This window comes from Astatotilapia calliptera, chromosome 20, assembly GCF_964374335.1.
Source record: "Astatotilapia calliptera chromosome 20, fAstCal68.1, whole genome shotgun sequence".
Taxonomy (NCBI): Eukaryota; Metazoa; Chordata; class Actinopteri; order Cichliformes; family Cichlidae; genus Astatotilapia; species Astatotilapia calliptera.
The window spans coordinates 28658478-28679927 of NC_137441.1; the positions used below are offsets into that span (position 1 = coordinate 28658478).

The following is a 21450-nucleotide window of genomic DNA, read 5'->3' on the forward strand; positions in this document are numbered from 1 at the left end:
ACAGTGGAGAACCAGTGACATGGTCAAGGGCAGCCAAGGCTGACAGATGAATGTGGGGAGCAAAGGCTGGCCCGTGTGGTCCGATCCAACAGATGAGCTTTCCAGCTCAAATTGCTGAAAAATCTAATGCTGGTTCTGATAGAAAGGCGTCAGAATACACAGTGCATCGCAGTTTGTTGTCTATGTTGCTGCACAATCACAGACCAGTCAACTGACCCCTGTTCACCACTGAAAGAACCATCAATGGACACGTGAGCTCACAACTGGCCCACAGAACAATGGAAGAAGTTTGTTGGCTCAGTCTGATGAATCATGTTTTCTTTGACATCACATGGATGACTGAGTGCGTGTTCGTCGCTTCACAAGGGAACACGTGGCACCAGGATGGACTTTGGGAAGAAGGCAAACTGGTGGAGTAAGTGTAAAGCTTTGTGCAATGTTCTGCTAGGAAACTCTGGGTCCTGCCATTCACCTGGATGTTATTCCCTGATGGCCGTGGCCTCTTTCAGCACGATATTGCACCGTGCCTCAAAGTAAAAATGGTTCAGGGATAGTTTGAAGACCACAAAAACGAGTTTGCGGTGTTGACTTGACCTCCAAATTCCCCAAATCTAAATCCAATCAAGCATCTGTGGGATGTGCTAGACAAAACAAGTTCGATCCATGGAGGCCCCACCTCACAACTTACTGCACTTAAAGGATCTGTTGCTAACATCTTGGTGTCAGATACACACGCAACACACCTTCAGGAGTCCCTCGACAGGGTCAGGGCTGTTTAGGCAGCAAATGGGGAACCAACGCAACATTACAGAGGTGGTCATAATGTATGCCTGATCAGTGTGTTTGATACTTTTAAAACCCCTGGAAAGAATTACTACTAACTACCAAAGTAAAGTTTTATATAAAAATGCTTCATTTCATTTCTTTTCTTTTCATTTTTTTATCTTGAGTTCTGATGTTGCTGTCAATCAAATCCATATTTAATCCATTTATTCCCTTGGCACTCATCTATGTGACACAAAGTTGCCAGTACTGGAGCTGATAGGTTCAGTTGATTTATTTGAATCTGCTGTGTCATTGTGATCAGTTTGAAAGTTTCTGTGCTGTTGTGTCCCTCTCTCTCAAACCCCCACCCCGACACCCCACTGCTCTGCATTCAACATCTGAGAACTAAATGGACAATGGCCTCAGGAAAGATACACACCAGACCATTTCTGATATCCATCACAGTAACAGCTTGGATTATCTGAACACAGGAAATATGAACCAGTGTTTGGATCCCTGTCATTTTTATCTTTTATGATAGACTGGCTCCTCTGTTTTCTGTAAACTGTGTGTGTGCAATTTATTTAAAGCTTCTATTTAAAGCAATCCATAAATAAACCTGACTTCAAAGACAGTGAACTGTTATTTTTAATCCCAAAATATGCTGCATCATTTCCATTTCATTCTTTTTGCTGCTGCAGAACATAGGTGATGCATAATGGTGCACAATGCAGCATACAGAATTTCATTATTTACAGCCACTTAATCAATGCTTTTTAATTACATAATGGACCCAACATAAGAGTGCAAGTGAATGAGTTCACACGCTGAATAATTATCATACCGCAATTTTTTTTGTTTTGTTTATGGTTTCCTGTCAGAAGCATTTGCAAAACCCATCCCTGCATAATTTTACATCAGATTTTATGAACAATTTCACTTTTCATTTTTCCTGCTGACTTTATACTAATGTACCAAAATGAAAATCATGAACACCCTTCAGCTCTGAAAGCACATTATGAATGATTCTGGGGTAGTAATAACCGGCACGGTGATAGTGGCTTTGTGAGCTTGAAAGTCATTCATATATTTACTAAAGATTGAATGAAGAGAATCTCTGAACTATCTCAGGTTTTGGGTTAAATGTCAGAGTGAGATTTTTTTGCTTCAGCTAGAAAAATAGATTGACATGGATTTCTGATTATGGAGGAAATGCAGGGTGAGAATAGATTTTTGCAAAGAGACTTTATGAGTGAGAATTTCTTGAGCATCTAGCAGACAGTGAATCAGCTACGCTGAGTTATCAACTGCCTCTCTGTTAATCACAGTGTAAGATAAAACTTGCCAGCAGAGGCGAGGCAGAATTTCAATATACTATCTGAACTGGGAGGAGGACCAGCTCTTATCTCGGGGACTGTGGAGGGACAGTGGAGGATGGAGGAGTGCAAAGGAGACAAGTGGAGACAAGCTGAAAGTGAAAGGGCTGGAGGACTAAAACAAAATAAATTGTTACTGTGCAGTAGGATGGCATATGTAATGTGAATATTGAAAGATATTTTTGTAATGGTCATGAAATACTTCTTATGTTACTTCATAAAACCAAAAACATCCTTTTATGACATTTTCTTCAAAATGTCAAATACAAATGTGAATTGAACCATTTGAGTGCACTGAAAGATGCATATTTTTTATTTTTACCTCATACAGAATAGAAAACAAAACAAGCCTCAAATCCTTACTTAGAAGAGTCATCTTTTCTTTCTGGACTCACAATTGTGGATGTTGTAGTTCCTGTTGGACCTGTCTGCCTGGCTTGGCCCATGGGTCCACCTGCTGGTCCCATCTGCCCCGGTTTGGCCTGGCCCTGTCCCATTCCCATTCCCATTCCCATTCCCATGCCCATGCCTTGTCCTTGGGCTTGGGGCTGCTGCTGGGAGCTGTTGGTTGTTGTGGCACCGGGCTGCCCTGGTCTGGTTGCTGAAGTCTGGGCTTGCTGCTGGAGTTGAGCCCTCTGTCCCGGAGCCCCATCTGTCTGGGAACCCGGGCCACCTTGCCGTCCTGATCCCGTAGGCCCACCAGCAGATCCCTGAGCCCTAGCAGAGCCACTGCCAGACCTTGAGGAGCCTGAGTGGAAAAAAAGGGTGTTTTTTTATAAACAGTTTGTGGCTATTGCTTGAAAATGGACTCTTCTTGCCAATAAAAAAACAGGACATTAATTCAGCACTGATTTTTTCTGCAGCTACTGCCTGAAGGCCTGTAACTGTTGTCAAAACTGAAGGAATGATTGGCAGCTGAAAGGATTCAGTCAACACATCTTTGACCTTTGCGTCATCTGTTTCTTGTCTTGTGCACACATTTCCAAGTCGGTTATGCAAGTTAGATGATTTCCGCTACCATCTTCCACAGAGAAAGTTATGCTTTTATAAAACCAAAACTACAATGTACTGATAAAAGAAGCGGCTTACTCTGGCTTTCTCTTATAAAGTACTTTCAGATTTTATTACAGTGTAATAGTAACTGACAGGAAACACAGGCATGAGATGATGACACACAACAATGTTGTGAGCATAGATGAAAGCAGTGATTTAATGACTGCAGTGCTAAGAAAACAGCCATGGTGCTGCCTGCAGATAGCACATTTCTTGGAAAACATGTGCCTGATATTATATAGTTAATTAGAAAATGTTGATCCCTGAGGGAATATATGAGTGTAAAAAAAGCATCAAACACAATCTGAACAACAGGGGTTATTAAATACTTCTACCTAAGACTTAAATGATTTAAAAAAGAACACGGTATTAACTCCAGTGCCTGCTGTAGTTTCATTTTTTAAGACACATTTATAAAAGTGACACAATCATGTGTTCAGTATTAAGGTTAAGCTCATGGATCAGCATTATTAGATCAGACACTAAAAACAAGAAACGAGCTTCATTAGTTAGGGATATATAATAGTGCAGGTGCTATTATGAAAAAGTTTTGAGATTTATGGCGAAAAGCAATATAAGTGTTTTTTTTATTTTAAACTAAACTAACTGAAACATACTTCAGTCTAATCTATATCGCCCACATAAGCAGAATCCGAATGAGATCTAATGCTGTTGTTCTCAGGAAAAGGACTTTTAGTTGATGCATCTTTTACTGCTTCTTCATTGTCTTTCATTATAAAGACAATGACATTATAACGTAGTGTGTAATATAACATTCAATAATATATAATTGCTTTCAATTCTCAGATAAATGTGCAGTTAATTAGAAAATATAAATCAATTGAACAGTCAGTCCAATAATCACATAATCAATAACTTAGATAAACTCTTTCTAGTCTGTACAATATTTTGCAATATACTTAAGTCAACGGGTTTCGAATACACTGTAATTAACCTATACATTGAGGTATAAAGTACAAAGACTGCGCTCTAATCATGTTTGACAAGAGATTCAACATTCGTATGTACCTGGTGGCTGCCCCTGCATGTCCACTGGACCCTGGGACTTGCTACGTGAAGACCTGTGTGGGTCGCCCTGTCTGGAGGAACGCTGGCCATGATGATGCCCAGATGAGTCGCGGGAGTAGTCGGAAGAGTGGTACCCACCGGATCTTGAGTCAACACGTCTTCCTGTAGATGAAGATCTTCCTGAGGGATCATGGCGCATAGATGGGTCTTTGGGGTGCCCCTTAGAGGATCTTGAGGACCTAGGCTCATCTGAATGACGTGAGGAGGAAGAATGGCGGCTAGAACTGCCATGGTGTCTGTGGTCGCGAGATGATGAGTGTCGCCCTGTGTGGCCATACTCATCTTGGGGCCACAGGTCCTCCTCAGGAGGCTCATCATAATCATGGTAGGTGTGTTTGACACTGTGCCGGCTCCTCCCAGAGTGGCTGCTACCGTAGTGACGAGAACTGGAGCGTGGCTTCTCAAACCAGTCGGTTTCTTCTTGGCCCAGATGGTAGGCTTTGGAAACCGAGAGCAGATCACAGTCAATCTCCATGTCGTTCGGAGACAGCGGCATGCAGGCTGAAAGAAGGAAGAAGGCAGGAGGAAGACCAACCGCATGCAAAAGAAAAGAGTGGGTAGGGGTAGACACAGAAAGAAGGGCAGAAAAATAAAAATAAAAGTTTTACATCCATGCACTTAACACTTAAAACATGTAAACTTCACACAATACAAGACAATATTACCAGAATAAAACAAACACTGCAAAACTGTCTGCTTTGGCTGCTGTTTTTGTGTTCATTTCAAATTAAAAGCCAGTGACAGAGGAGGACAGATATCCTGCACTAAGACACTGTATAACTGCTCTGGCAAGACAAAGCAGGTATATAAAACAGTCAACCTCTATTTAATTGCTGATTTGAGACAATAACACCTCTTTGACGGAATAAATATCAAACCTATAGGGGGGGACTGTTTTGCAGTGTAGATCCAAACACATGTAAAAACATAAGTAAAGATAAAAACCTGTAAAGAAAAAATGCATTTGTGTCGTGCAAAGACCTTTCAAGTGAATCAGAGTGTAGCGAATGACGAAAACGACCACGCCGAAGAACCATGCGAGTTTGGAACAGACAGACGACTGGACGGACAGGCGGAAGGACGGACAGGCAGGCAGACAGACAGATAGCAGTCCACTGATACGAGAGCTCCGAGTGACTCTCAGGATGACGAAAACATTAGCATGCAACAGCTATATCTGTCTCTTTTTTACTTTCTTTTTCTTTGCTAAGTCTAGCCTTTGGGTGGGTGGGGGACGTTTAGATAAACGTTGGGAGCAGTAGAAGGTAGTGAGACTGTGTGGGATTTCATCTCCCACAATTACCTTCGCTGTCTGACACAGCGCAATGATAATCGTCTATAAAGTATGTATCATCCGATTTGTAGACGTGTGTCCGGGGAAGGTCCCTTATGTGGTCTTGAACATCTGGCAGCGAGTGACTGGAACCATAATGGCCATAATAGTATTTACATCTACCGCTGTGACTGTCATACGGGTCGGGACCTAAACTTGACGATCGCCCAGAACCCATGAACCTCCCCAAAGGACTCAGGGGACTCTCCTCTTCAGAGTATTGTCGGGTTGGATGGCGCCCCCTGTAGCCAGATCGATAGGAGCGGTCGTCCCTCTCATAGGATCGGCTGCGATACCCGGAGTAGTCCCTGGCTGAGATCTTGTCCATGCCGTAGCCAGTGGAGCGGGAACGGCCAGTGGAGGTGTAGTAAATTCGATCGTCCTCATCCACCGTCATACTATAGTATCGACTACCATGAGTGGTGCCACTGCCACTGTCGTAAGCACTCCTCTTAAAACCGTAATCCTCGATCAGCTGGCGTCCTCGAATGTGAGAGGAGGGGTAAGCCGCACCTGTCACTGAGGAATAGGAGGCCAGGTCTGCCTCCACATCCCGTGCCTCCTCAATCGGGGAAAACTTGGAGATTTTTTGCTCCATACTCCCCAGCTTCCTGTGCTTGCTGCGCTTGGATGACATGACAGCAGGAGCCAGAAGGGTTCTGGAGGACGGTGAAGGTTTCTGTACCCCAGAGCGGATGCTGCCATGTTTGTAGTCGAAGTCATAGAAATAGGGGGATCCCCCACCCATGCTAGCGCTGCTGCTGCCCCCTAGAGGTCCGTGCCTGTAGCTGCTCTTACCCCTGCCATGGTGGTCGTACAGCTCTTCCTGCATCGCTGCTTCCTCCTCGGGTGCCCTGCCATAAGAGGAGCTGCCAGTTCCCCCACGCGTCGTGCCAGTGGTGCTGCTGTGGCTGTGGATGTCGCCCGGGTAACGCCCACTGCCGCCATGATGCATCATGTCCCCTGTCATCGTGCCCAGCCCATCTTTTGCCGTCAGCTCGCTAACATCATCTATCATCATGTAGTTCCTCGGAATGTTTTGCTCTAAACCAGGAGCCCCATACATCCCATCTGCTGTGCTGTAGGTGGAAGGACTGTCTACAGAGTGCCCGTAGGCATTGGACACAGTGGAAGTATACTGTCCATATGAGCTGGCTGTGGTGGTGGTGTAGCCATAAGTATTAGCAGTAGTTGTGGTATACTGGCCATATGAACTTGTGGTAGTGGAAGTATATTGGCCATATGTACTGGGGGGCATTGTTGAGTACCCACCGTAGCTGCTGGACACCGGTGCTGACCCATAGGGCCCATACGAGCTTGCCATTGTTGTTGCTGCAGTGTACTGAGCATAGGATGGGGCTCCACTGGAATAGGTAGCATCCTGAGCAGTAGTGGTAACCACAACAGTAGGGTTGCTAATAGTCTCATAGTTGGTGGGCATCTTGTGCTCTAGATCGGCCAATGAAGTCTGCCTCGGTCTTCCTGGATGAACTGTGAGGATATCAACTTGGGGCTGACCAGGGTATGGTGTGGTCTGGCTGGGGTAGGAGGACACAGCGCTGGGATAGGGTGAGCTGTGGGTGGGGTATGGTGGCTGACCGGGTGGTGCTGGCCCAAAACCTGTATGCCCTGGCTGAGGCTGAGGCTGAGGTGCAGCTGGTAACCCCATGTCTGTCTGGGGGTATGGGGGCTGAGTTTGGGGGTAGGTGTGAGAAGGATATGAGGTTTGAGGTTGATAGGTAGGTCCAGGAGGGGGAGCATGGGTTTGAAGGGGAGTGGGTTGTGGCAGTGCCTGTGACTGTGACACTGTTGGGTAGGGAGGCTGGTTGAATGTTGCAGACTGGTATGGTACACTTGGTTGCTGAGATGGAGCTGCTGGTTGGCTTTGGGGGTACTGACAAGAAAGGAAGGACGAGGTGGGTGGGTATTGGGCTGCGGTGTTGAGGTCACTGGTGAACTGGCTGAGAGGGGCGGTGCTTGGTCTGGTTGTTAGTAGCCCATTACTCTCATGTGACGCAGCTGCAGCTGCTAAACGTAAGTTATTCAACTCACTATCAGACATATAGTCCCTGGTGTCCCCCATACACCTCAGGTAGGCAATATCCCTTCTCTCCCTCTCCTTGACCAATGTCTCCTTCCTTTGGTGGATCCCCAGCTCAAGGTATCTCAGCTTAGCATCAATTTCTTTCTCTTCTTCCTCTAGTTCAGCTTGCTGCTTTCTCAGCTTGGTTGACTCTTGCTCCACGGCCTTGAGCTCATGGGTGAGGTCTTTGAGGAGGCTGGCTTTCGCAGCCAGGCCAGACCTGGAGCTGGGCTTGAGGCTGGGCACGGAGGGCAGGTAGACCTGTTGGAGGGCTGGTGTCATCATGGGCAGGTGAGCTGATGTAACAGTCTCGTCTGGAGGAGGGCTAGGCAGGGTTCGCTTGACCTTGCGGAGCAGTGAGCTCTGCTGTAGGGCTGCCAGCTGGAGAGAGAGAGACAGAAGAGAGAGAAAGAAAGAAAGAGAGACGGGGGAAGGAGTGGAAGAGGAGAAGAATATGGGGGGGGGGGGGGGGATTGGTGATGTAAAACATCAGATGTGGGGAATGAGGAGATCAGTGTGATAACAGTGGTTAGGAAGATCAATGGAATAGGAATGGGGGATGGAGAAATGGGAGGTGCGTGTGTGTTGGGGGGGTAAGTGAGAATTTGAGATGAACATGGCGAGGTATGGATAATGGGGAAAATCAATAGCAAAGATAGATGAAAAAACAGGTGAAGCAATTAAGCAGAGCAGATGAGTGAGATGTAAAAAGGGTTGAGGAAACAAATAAGGTAAAATAAAATAAAATAAAATAAGAAAAATAAATTAATGTACAGGGTTATAGGTAAAGGGAGAGAGTTGGCGGGAGAGATGACATGCACAAAATATGAGTAGAAGAGGAGGAAGGGAGGAAGAAAAACTCAAAAAGAGAAAAAAAGGGGTCAAAGAACAGAAGAAACAAGGAAAGGACGCAACGACAGGGCCATATAAGGGAGACAAAGGAAACACACATAGACAAAAGGACAAAGACAACAGGAAACAAGAGTGGAGTTTGTGTTAGCAGACATACAAAAACAGTGAAATGAGTGGCAACTGTGATAGAGTATTCCATTAATTTAATAGCTACTAATGCAATGAATTTCTCTTTCTTTTTTTGTTTTTACAGTTTTGAGTTGATATTTTCAGAAATTTGGGATTTATACCTTTATCTTAATATTTTCTTAATAATTTGTTAATTCTTATAAAATAATTAGTAATGATGAGACCAGTAAACAACCTAAGTTTAATTAAAGGTTGTGGAGACAGCATGTAGTTTTGTTATGCTAAAATCTATATTCTTACTTAGAATGCACCATGGAATAACAAAAAACCCCAACATAATAGGCATATGAAGTACAGTATAATGAAGCAAATGAATATACTGGAAGATATAGCTGGATTTAAAGGCTGGCTAAATGAACCAGCATGGCTTTTACAATTTTCCACTGTAAAATCTACTAAAAATAGAGAACAAAAATTAGGATTATCATTGATTTTTGATTTAGCTGTAAATTTTGACTGCTTAATATTGAATTAATAAAATGCTGAATTTGTGTGGGCTTCCCAGTCAAAACCAGTCAATGATGTGACCATCAAAATAATCTGTGTTTATCTTTGTCTTTATACTGTGTGTAAATAATATATCATCCCATTTGTTCCTACCAAACATATATTGAAATTGTAAATAGATCATAGTGTGTTGTGTGTTATTTTTCATTTCAGTCTGTGTGTAGGCGGAAGCATAAAGAGAAATCCCCTCTGGGACCTATTATTTTCACAATCCTAACATGGAGGTAGTGAAAAATACACTATGAAACACTTTTCAAAGGGTCAGAAGAATACAATGATACATATATATATATATATATATATATATATATATATATATATATATATATATATATATATATATATATATATATATATATATATATATGTAAATAGGTACAGTTGGGGTCAGAATGACATTTTAGAGGATGAATGTCATTTTGGATTTTCTCTTTCTACAAAAGATCTAGACAAAGACCCAAACTTAACCCTGAAAATGAAAGGAAATATCGCTATGAACTGAGAGAGTGCTTACTGCGAAAGAAAATATCCCTGCTTCAAAATCTTAGCCTTCAAACAAGACTGAAACTTCCAAATCCTTTCTGGAGAAAAGCTTTAGGGTCAGTCGAGACAAAGATTGAGCTGTTTGGCCGCAATCGCTACAGGTTTGTTTGGGCGAGTAAAATTCAGGAGTTCCGATCTAGGAAAACAGTGCCGACTGCAAAGCATGGTGGTGGTAGCATCATGTTTTGGGGCTGTTTTGCTGCCAGTTGTGCTGGTACATTGCATAAAGTGGATGGAATAATGAAGAAGGAGGACTACCTCCAAACTCTTCAACTTCACCAATGGTTCAATGGTTGATTAACATTAAGCTTCTGGTATGTCCTATGTCTGAAAATTTTTGGACTATGCTTCGAAACTGGGTCCATGCCAAGAAACCAACCAAATTAAATAAACTATTCTAATTCTGCAAGAGAAAAGTGGTCAGATATCCAGCCAGAATTATGTCAGAAGCTTGTTGAAGGTTAAAAAAACATGCAGTCATGATGCAACCAACTGAGGAAGATTCAACCAAATATTACTGGGGGTGTATATATACTTTTCAATTTTCAGTCCAATTCTTGTTCTCTAAAATCGTGAAAGATGTATGATGTATAATCATTTTACTGAATTCAACAAAATCAATAAAAGCCCCAACTTATACATTTGCATAAATCCATAACTAGCATATGTAAACTTCTGACCTCAACCATACATCACAGCATTAAAAAAAAAAAAAAACAATAACTCTCACCCAGGGAAAACCGGATGGGTAGTTGTTGTTACCCAAAACAAGTTAAGTAACATCTTTGCCACATTTCAACAGAGTTGAAAGTTGGTTGAAAATTGAGAGGTGAAGAGTTGTTCTTAGGGTATTAGGGTGTGTGTCTTTGGCTTTACTAGGGTAGATTTTACACTCATTGACACCAGCTGTCATTGTTAGGACAATTTGGCTGAAACAGAAGAGTTAAAATACTGTTTCAGTCTGAGCTGCTATTAATAACGTAACATAAACTTCAAATGAACATAATGTACACTAAAGCATTCTTAAGTAATTGCACTTAAGCACAAAACAGTCCTGAGATCTACTAGTCTACAGTCTGTGCACGAACATTCTAGTAGCATCTGTATCAAATGTGACTGTTCACATATGTTTTATTGGTCCTTTTTTTAATTCTATTTTTTTTCCAGACAACCATTATACTGTCATATTGTAGCACAGTGTTTTGTGGTGGCATTAATTAATTCCCTAAGCTATTGTTGTTAATTGATTTTCAGGTATGGTTGTTGAGACAATATAGGTAAGTATGTAATGTCCATTTAAAAGAGTTATTGCTCCTGCTATGCGAGCAAGGGAGTTTCTGTTACCATTGAAACAGTTTAAATACACAGAATGGGTCACAATTATGGCTTAATGTTTTTGTTTTTTACTCTTCAAACCCCAGTAAATAATAGGGGTGGCTGTAGCTCAGGAGGTAGAGCAGGTCAGGCATCGACTGGAGTGTGAATGTGTGTGAATGTTAGGCAGAAAGCACTTAGGGCATAGAACAAAAATGTGCTTGTATGAATGGGTCTGAATTGGTGAATGAGGCATGTTGTATAAAGTGCTTTCAGTGTTCAGGTAGAGTAGAGAAGCGCTATATAAAACCAGTCCATTTACCATAATATGTAAATTGTTGAAACAGCATAGACCTTTATAAATTTAGTCGGAGATAAACTGAAGTTTTGTAGTTTGATCAAATTTAGTTAGTTTGTGGGCAAGCTGCTAGGCTCTTTATCAGTTTTTAAAATCAAGGCCCAGAGTAACTCAAGAGACCTCAATAATAGAGCACATTTTGACTTTGCATGCCAGCTACTGCTGAGGTGTTACTGGTTTCAAACAGAAGATGAGGTTGTAAAACTACAAAACAATAACAAAATTTGAAAAATAATCTAACAAAGGGAATTACTCATCATAGCATCCACATGAAACATTCATAGCACTCAGAAAATGAAAACAAGGGCAACATCGAATGAAAGAAATGGTTTCAAAGTTACACAGAGGCCATTCAGTATTAATGCCCTTGCTAGGTTTTGACTCAAATAAACAATATAAAACTGAGCCTGTTGTTGAGAGCAACGTTATTAAATGTGCTAACTGGCCCGCTGCAGGAGTTTAAAATGTACCAATTTATTTATTAATTGTTAAAAATATTTTTCCACTGTTTTAGTCTATCATTTGATTTTACTGTTTTATATGCGGCTTATAAATCTCTTCACTCTGAATTAAAATATGAATGTAGCATGAAGGATGTAACATATGAAAAGTAATAAATAATAAGACAAACTTTACATCTTTTGGATACTACTGTAACCTTTGCATACAGAATCACCATCTGTGCATTGCTTTATTTTCAGCTATAAAGTTAAAATAACAGGATTTAATGTTCATCCCACTTTCTTTTCAACTAAAACTTTGACAAAATTTTAGATAATTTTGTGTGAAAGTTAACCAGTGCTGTCATTTTTCCTATAAAATTTGTACTTTTTAACAATATCCAGTGATATTAGTGGTTATCTAGACTGTATCCATCTGAATAACATCATTAACTATAAATTTCAATGGCTTTTAGTGTATATCACCATGGTTTGAATGGCTTTACCTGGTTCTGAAGTGCTTGTTGTTGATACAGGGACAACCTGGCCTTCGTGTGCTCATCTGTGGTGGGGCTTAGAGACTTGGGATCTGACATTGACCTCTGAGTGCTCTTGATGGGTCGGGGCACAGAGGGGTGTCGCTGGGGAGATTCGGCTGTGTAGGACTTCTGCTGAGGTGTTACATGGGCCTTGTTCAGTCGCTCGCTTGACAGAGAAGTCTCTATGAGGCGGTGAGGGGACACCGGAGAGACCGGAGAGTAGAGGACTTGTGGAGATTTGGGGGCTGTTTGCTGCTGGCGAATGATGCTGGAGATCGATTCATTGTGGAGATGGTTGTGAGGCTGGTAATTAATGTCGAGTGGGTCAGGACGTCGGCGCTCAAATTTGGCAGCATTTGCGGCAATCTGCTGCTGGCGTTGCTGGGTGAGAAGGTCAGAACCTGACTGTTGTGTGCCAGTACCGGCAGAGGACGAATATGGACTGACTGTGGTTGGTACACTTAGCTGTGGAGCTACAACTCCCTGTGACTGGGCTTCTGGATCAGTCTGGCAAGCTAGAGATTGTCCTTTTTGAGTTCGCTCTGGTCCAGAGATATAGTGCACAATCTCTACTTTGTTAGGGTCTGGTACTGTCACATGGATTGCTGGGGAGACTCTTCCTAGGTGCTCCACTTCCGTCTGGCAAGACATTTCCCTGATTGTCTGAACGCCAATATTGGAGGAAACCATCTTAGTTTTGTCAGTTTTGGTATCAGTAGCTAAGGTGGCTGTAGTGGCAGTGCTGCTGCCAGCTGCACTGGACTCAGAGTGCCTTGAGAAACGCGAGCGCCTTCGGCGGACCGGATGCTCTGTCTCAGCCTTGTCCTCGTCATCATCTGTCTGGACAGAGCAGTCAACGCTGCGACCACGCCTCCTGGTGCGATGACGCATCATGTACCTGGCGATGGAGAAAATACACGAAAAACAAAAAATAAAGAACTATATTTAGGTTGCTGTCAAGTAATTTTGTAAATCTACTGGCAATATAGGGTATGAAAAAGTGATAACTACAATGCAATAAAGTGCTATGAATATAAATTGTTAACACAAACATTTATCCTCATCCTTTTTGAGTGTGAACTTTTTTATGTTAGTATGCTACTGTATATAGTATTGTTCCAACCTTTCCTTCAAGTGATTGATTTATTCTACATGGTATTATTCATAAAATATTAATAAAACCTGTTTCTCCTTGGGTCTTAAATTTAATTACAGACACGTGAAGTAAATTGCAAGGCTATTAAAATAACCTTTGCCTATATACACACAGTTTCACCTCTTACACCCCTCCTCTTTCCCCGTCACTCCATACACTCACACACTGTTTACCTCTCCTCGCCATCTTCATCGTCAGTCTGCACACAGCTATCCACAATCCTGCGGGGGGAGCCGTAGAACACCACGCCATCTCCATCCAAGCTATCTCTAGTCAGTCTGCTCATGGAGCTGTGTTTTCTCATGTTGGTCCTGGCCTCCATTTGCTCCTCCTGGCTCCTCAGGCACATCTCTGACGAGGAGTTGGGCAGAGAACGGGAGCCCATATGAGAGTCTGCGTAGGGGTGCAGCGGCTGTCCATCCAGCTGTACAAAAAAACCATGGGGTTTTAATATTGCTATAAAGCAGTGATTCAAATCAGAACGACAAGGTTGTGTAGCTACACTTCACAAACACATTCCTTCAAGATAAAAAGGTACACATATCTGTCTGAATGCAGAGTGTCACATGCATACACAGCTTAAGAGCCAGCTACCAATGTTTTTCATTAACCCCACCCCACCCCCACCTGCATGATCTGGGTGACAGCAGCGGTTTTCTGTCTCTTCTGCTCTTCAAGCTGCTGCTGGAGCTGCTGCTGTAAAGACTGGATCTGATCTAGCTGGGACTTCTGCTGAGCCAGCTGCTCCCGCTGTAGAACAAGTTGTTTCTCACGTTCATGCTGTTGCTGCTGCAGAACCTAAACAAAAAGTGTCGGTGGAGATGGGAAGAGAAAGAAGGACATATGGGCAAAAACACAGACAGAGCGAGATAACATAACAGAACAGAGCGTGGAGCATAAGAGGGTGGAGAGATGGAATGGGTTGATGAAGGAGAAATTATGAAATAAGCAAAGTGAAGAATAGTACCAGAACAAGATGAAGAAAAAATTTAAAAACAGAGAAAACAGCGAAAAAGAGCCAAAGTCATGATATCTGGTTTTATTCAGGATGATAAAATTTCTAAAATGTAGCCTAAATCACAAGATTCCCACATGTGAATGTGACATGAAGTCATTCTTGTGCTGATGGATTAGTTTTGACAATGGTTCCAAGTTAGTCAAACTTGTATATACTGCAAAAACCAAGAATGGAGGCGCAACATGAATGAAGTGCAGCATTTACTGGTAATTGCTCTTACCAGTCATACAATGCTCTGCAGAAAATATTTAAGGCATTTCTTTTACTGCTAAAATGACAGGCTGATGCAAATAAGCAGTTAGGGGTTTTTGCTTGCACTGTAAATTATGAGATGCATTTTAAACATTCCAGTTCTAGTTTATTCTCATTAAGGAAGACTTCCACACCTGTTTAACAGACTTAAGTTGAAAGATTTTCAACTGCTTGTTCTATTAAAAAAGAAGAAAATTGTCACATTAGCCCTCAGGTTTACTGTGAAAACATCATTGCAAGGCCAAGAGCTCAGAAAGCAATATATTATAACCAACATGTGTGACTGATTTTCGATAGTTTTGCAATATATTTTGGTTTATTTTGCTTGATTTTTATGATTTTATGCAAATTAGTCCGCTGAATGGAACATTTAAACCACTTTTTTGGCCTAAAAATCAAAGTAATAAATGAAACATGAGACTTTATAAACAGGTATCCTTTTGAAACACACATACAACAGACATCAAACAGACACGCAAACATCATGTGCAAAATTTTAAAAAGCCCAAACAAACACAGCATGCAAACTCATCATTTATAACTAAGGCTGCATAAAAATATTTATTCAGAAAAAAAGTCATCACTTTTGAACAGAATTTTAGCACTACATTTTAAAGAAATATCTTATGGACTTAATGTATCTGATTAACTGAAAATGCTTGTTTAATATACTTTTTAGAAGAACTGCTAAGAGACAGACATTGAAAGACAATATACTGTATAAAAAATTAGCTGTTTTTAATGTGTCTTGTTAAGTAGGCACAATACTGAAACACTGAATAAAAGCATTTTAAATGGGATTAAAAAAAGATAACTCAACCAAATACACCACAAATAACACCACCACAAAACTAAACCAAAAAAAACCCCCAATATCCAATCCAAACACAATAACCACACAACATCAAACAAGACATTAAGGATCAAACTCTGCATTCCACCTCCTGCTTCTCCCTCTACCTGTTCCTTGATGTTCTGCAGCTCCTGTAACTCTCTCTGCACCAGCATCTGCTCCTTCTCTCTGTGCAACTTCAGCTCTAACCTTTCCCTTTCCAGCTCTTCTTGCAGGCGCAATTGCCTGAGTTTCTCCAGCTCCACCCGCTCTCTCTCCATCTGCAGAAGCTGCTCCTGCTGGCGGTGCAGTCTCTCTGCCTCAGTTTCACCCTCTTTGTGTATGGCACCTGGTGGAGGGAAAGGAGGAAGACCACCTGGAATTGGTAAGCCAGCAGTAGGGGCAGACAGGACTGCTGGAGGTTGGGTGTAACCATGTGTTTGTGCAGGACCTGAAAGTGGGTAAGCATGTGCAGCAGGGGCAGGCTGTTGTGGCTGCTGAACAGTTGTTACTTGTTTCTGTTGTTGGCTACTCAGGTGTGCCTGGGACAGGTTTATTGGCTGCTGCTGCTGATCAGCTGGTATGACAACTGTTCCTTGCACTGAGGTGACCTCTGCTGATAAAGAGGACACTGTCGCACCTTTGCCAAGGTAAACTGGTTCATCCTGGACCACTGAGCTAGTTGTCATGGGAACACCCACTAGGGCCCCTGCAGTTGCTGAGGTTGTTGTGGCAGCAGCACTTATGTCAGTGGCTGATGTTGTTTGGAGAAGGCCTGGTGCTGGATAACGGACTGCAGCTTGTCCAGATAAGGGCATTCTGGGGCTCATTGGTAGCCTGCTAAGACTAGATAGGGGCACTGGTGTCATGTTGGCAGAGAGGTATGGCCTGTAGACTCCTCTTATTAGTGGTCGAAGAACAGAGGCAGGCTGGGTTGTGATGGGAAGTGTAGAAGCAATGGGGGTCTGAATAGTTGAGTAGATCATCCCATCTGAGGATCTAATAGCAGCGGGGTACATGGCTCTTAGACTCGCCTGCCTGGCATTGATAAGATTAGTTAATGCTTGACTGTGAGAGATTGGCTTCCCATCTAATCCAAAGAGAAGGTTTTGCCTAATGCCAAGACCAGCTGCAAGTCTGGAGGCCATGGGCCCAGTACCTCTGCTCAAACTGCCAAACTGCATCAAGTCTGGGTTGCTTCCATAGCGATCCATGGAATTGAGTGCTGCACACATTCGGCTAATCTCCCTTGCAGTTGTGGCACTGTACTGAGCCAAGTTAGCTTCTTGGAAGTTAGCAATGTCACGCGCAGAATAGCCATAATCTGAACTGATGTTGGACAGGGAATTGTATCTTCTGATAGGCAGTGTTTGTGCTGCAATGTCTCCTCCATGCCGTAAATCTGTATAGGAACCATACTGCATCCCCACATATCCTCCATAGCCCTGTTTCATAGCAGTTAGATCCATGGCAAGTTCTCCTGAAGCTTGGAGATGTGGTTCCACTTTAGAATGGTAAGACTGTAACCCAGCTTCAGCAAGGTTTGTATCAGACATCGAAGGCTGGAGCCTACCAGGAAAAGGTAACGTGTAGGCCTTACGCCCATCCATTGGATACTCATGGTACCTTCCAGGTTGTCTTTCTTGGTCAGACTCATAGGTGAGAGGTGGGGCAGATGGAGGCCTTATGCCTTCTTTCTCAGGAGCACCAACACAGGTTCCACCAAATGGAAGTCGATAAACAATATCACAGCAAGCTGGTTGGTTGTCAGGCTTAATTTGGCCTCCTGTCAGATCTACAGCATCCTGTCCTTCTTCTACCTTGACGAGCTGAGTCACAGCCCTGGCTGGGTCTGGCCCCCCATCCATTTGTACAACCATACTATGTGGCGATTTACCCCCTGATATCAAACCAGGAGGACTGGGCTTTCCCTTGAGTTCAACTGGACCAGCGCCATACAGTTCAGGGTTAATGATTGGTGATACAGCACTGACCACAGCTGAAGCAGTGGTTGTCTGACTGACGAGCAAATCTTTTTTCAGTAAAGGTGAGATTGGGCCAGTAAGGTTGTACCTGGCTAAAACAGATGCCTGTTGCTGCTGTTGTTGCATCTGATGGTGGTGTTGCAACTGTTGTTCCAGGAGCTCTTGTTGTTTCTGCAGCTTCTCTTGTTGTTTTTGAAGCTCTCTCTGTTGTATACTGAGGTCTTCCAGTTTGGCATCAATTTTTGGTATTGATGGGTCAGTTGGAGGTGAAACTGGTTTATTCTGGGAGAGACAAACTGCTGAACCCATGCCTTGTCCCAGATCCACTCGGTTTTGATGTGGATCACCATAAACTGTTGGTTGTTTTGGCTGGGTCATGAACATTGAAGCAGCTACGGTGACACTCACAGTGGTTGGTGTGGTGGTTTCCTGTGTGTTCAAGTTCATAATCAGTGGCTGTACAATCGTTGAATGTCTGCTACCCTCTGGTCCACCATGGTATTTTCTGCTTTCTGTGGCTAAGGAGGTGAGATCCATTCCTTGGTCAGTCATAATAATAGGAGCTGGTTTAGTAGCTGTTCTAAGGTCCACAACACTTCCACCATGAATCATATGGCCCTGCTCTACCCTCGAAGTCCCTGGGACTGTAGATATCCTACAGAGGGAGATATTATCCATTGAAACAGACCCTCTGGTGTATATGCTGGCTGTGGTGACCATGCTTGTTCCGACATTTACTTTCTCCACTCTTTGTGTACGATAAAAGCTCCGTGTAGGAGAGTGGTGGTAAGGCGGTGTGTCTGGAGGGCTGCCACATGGAGAGTAAGTATCAAATGTTGATTGGCGGCTAAATCGGGTAGGAGAAGACAGCGGGGAAGTTGCAGTATTGACTGTCGTTGGCCTAGCTGGGCTTGAAGGAGGGGAGTATGGGGCATCCTGAGAGGATTGCTGTCGATAGAGCCTAGGGGAAACTGATCGATGTGATGTTTGGGTTCCCTGAGCCATTACTGGTGAAGTAGGACCAGAGCCTGCTGACTCCATTCTCAATGCTGAACTGAAAGTCTGTGTAGAGAACTCAGCTGTAGCTCTTCTTGAAGGAGAGCGAGTGGGACTCTGCGGTGGTGGTGGTGATGGTGAAAGAGGAGGACTGGTGCTTCTGTAATAAGTAGTATACTTGGGAGAACGGGGCTCAATAATTCTCTCAATAGAAGATGTTGAGCTGTCTCGCACTTGGATCCCCCTGGTCTCCCCTACCCTTCTGGTAATGACTTCTCTTTGACTGTAGGCTTGGGTAATCTCTGCAATCTTGCTGCATACGCTTGAGACTGTAGCTGAAGATGCGGATGTACTACCCATATGCCTGCGACCTATTTCAGACTGAGTGGACGTAACAGTATGGCTTGAACCAGTCTGAGAAATAGTTACTGCATCTCTAGCATAAACACCATATGCTGCAATAGTGGTTGCTGCCACTGTTGGAGTTATTCCATTCTTTCCTGCTTGGGTTTTGAGTCTATCTTTGTGTCCATCCTTTGCAGAATAGTGCTGTGTTACTCTGACATCAGGGATTCGCCCTGCAGTCTCAGCAAAGGACACAGGAGCTGAGATCTGGGTGGGACTGGTACCTGGTGTAAGGAGAGCATTACTTTGCTCTAGTAGCTTAGCAAAGGCTGAGCCTGTATCTAAGAGCTGTTTATCTGGGTAAGAGCTCTCAATTTCAATCTCTACTTGCTCATCTGTGGCCTGTTGCATCTTGGTAATGTTCTGAGATGTTTGTCTAATCTCCTCATAAATATCAGTTTCTGTCTCTGCTGCCTCATTGTCATATCCTGTTTGATCTTGCTCATATTCATACTCATCATCATAACTTTGCCCATTAATGTCCTCCTCATAGTACTGCCCATGTCTTCCATGTTGCTGTTGTTGCTGTTGTTGTTTCTGCTGCTTTTGAAGCATTTCTGCCTTTCTCATCATCTCCTCATAGACCTCCTCAGCACTCTTCAGAGGTTTGGAAGTTGAAGATGGTGCTGTGGTGGTGGTTGCAGTTGTTTTCTCTATCGGGGAATAGAGTGACATGAAGGTTGGCAGATTATACTCACTTCCTGACTTGTAAAGTTTGGACTCATATCCCTCTGCCTCTGAGTCAAGACTTTGAGGCGAATATTCAGAAGCAGAGGAACGATGAAGCTCTTCCATTTCTGCTGCTTGTCTCAGCTCTTCTGTTGGAGACGCATCCTCAATAGGTGACAGATTGCTAGGTGGGGTCTTCGATCTTTCTCTGCGCCTCTGAGCCCTCAGCTCCTCTTTATCTCTCTTGGTCTTTCTTGCTGTACTTCTAATTCTCTGCTGTTCCACTTCTCTCATCTTTTCCTGTTCTCTCAGAAGTTCCTCTTCCTCTCTGAGTTCATCCTCTTCTGAAGAATCTTCAATGGTAGGAAGGAGAGGGCCATGAGAGCGGTGGCGTGCTTTCCTCTGCTGCTTAGCCTCCTCCAGTCTTTGCCTCCTACTGGGGCTACTGTCACTATCTTCCTCCATTGATGAGATGGACGTAGGAGATTGTCCAGAGCCATATGAGGATGAAGTGGGTGGCAGAGTCGAGGAGTAGTCACCACGAGAACGTTCCTCAGGAGATCCTGTCAGACTCTCCATCTCTAGCTCTGGTTCCCGATCAAGGCTTAAGTCGTTTTCATTGCTCAGCTCGATGTCTCGACTGTAGCTATTGGTGTTATTGAGTTCAATTGTTTTGAAGCGCCTCAGACCTCCTTGCGATGCCATCACATCTTCCTCACCCTCTTCTAGTGAGCCTTTATAGACATCAGTAGAGCTCTTAGTCTCCTCCTCAAAACTACTGGAATGGTGCTGAAGGCGTCTCTTTTCTTTCCCTGAGTCAGAGATTATGTGCTTATGGTGGCTTTTCTTGGGTTTCTGGTAGCCATATCCTTCGTCTTCCTCATCTTCATCTTCCTCCATCTCTTCCTCCTCCTCCTCATTGTCTTCATCAGCACTCATCTCCATTATTTGTCTCCTCATGAACTCCTCATCGGTCATCTCTGTGGGCTCAGCTTCCTTTTCTTTCTTTTTCTTCTCCTTCTTCTCCTCTTTCCCTTCCTTTCGCTTACCCTCCCAGTCTCCCCCATCTTCTTCTTCCTCAAGTATATCTTCCAGCTCCTCATCAGAGTCATATGCATCTGGCGGGATTGACAGAGAACGTGGGCGTTGCTTCCCTCTGTCATCCAAATCTCTGTCTCTGTGCTTCCTCCCCCTTCTGTCTGCCTTCTCTTCAGAGAAGCTCTTCTCTAGTAATGGCCTCATGGAGCTTTCCAGCTTGGTGATTTCAGAGGGACTTGGTGGGGAGCCCCGGCTGCTGATTCCCCTTTCACTCAGCTTCATCTCTTCTTCCTGGATTAGACCTGTGATTTCACTGTGGGAGCTGGAGATACCATCAGATGAGTAGCCAGTGTCACTGAGACTCTGAGGGCTGCGTGACAAGTCGTGGGTGCTGTTGTTTTTTGTATCCTACAGAGAAAAGAAAAAAGAAAAACAAATGGATTAGACTTGGGGGAGCTAAGGTTTTTAGTTTTAATGATAATTTATATCAATTTTACAATGTGTTGAAACTGGTCAATAATACCAATCTGCATAAAAATTAAGCCCACTTAAAATCACTTTCTGATTTTAGATGCAAAATTCATACTTTTTTAAATTACAAATAAATACGAGTTTTAAAAATGGTATTTCTTATTTAGAAATTTGCAGTAATATATAA

At 43.2% G+C, this 21450-nt stretch overlaps 1 protein-coding gene across 2 annotated transcripts in view; it reads right to left on the reverse strand.

Annotated features, from left to right (window-relative positions):
• Positions 1-21450, reverse strand: part of bsna (bassoon presynaptic cytomatrix protein a) — a 93404-nt gene that overhangs the window by 20711 nt on the left and 51243 nt on the right. Inside the window, exons 3-9 of one of the 2 annotated variants that reach the window (XM_026154698.2) lie at positions 15828-21200; positions 14225-14395; positions 13771-14021; positions 12409-13339; positions 6415-8080; positions 4224-4721; positions 2537-2889 (exon numbers count right to left, since the gene is read on the reverse strand). In XM_026154698.2, the coding sequence (XP_026010483.2) occupies positions 2537-2889; positions 4224-4721; positions 6415-8080; positions 12409-13339; positions 13771-14021; positions 14225-14395; positions 15828-21200 (9243 nt within the window). Of the gene's footprint in view, positions 1-2536; positions 2890-4223; positions 4722-5586; positions 8081-12408; positions 13340-13770; positions 14022-14224; positions 14396-15827; positions 21201-21450 lie in introns of both variants that reach the window. The other variant, XM_080295428.1, reaches the window with a different exon arrangement.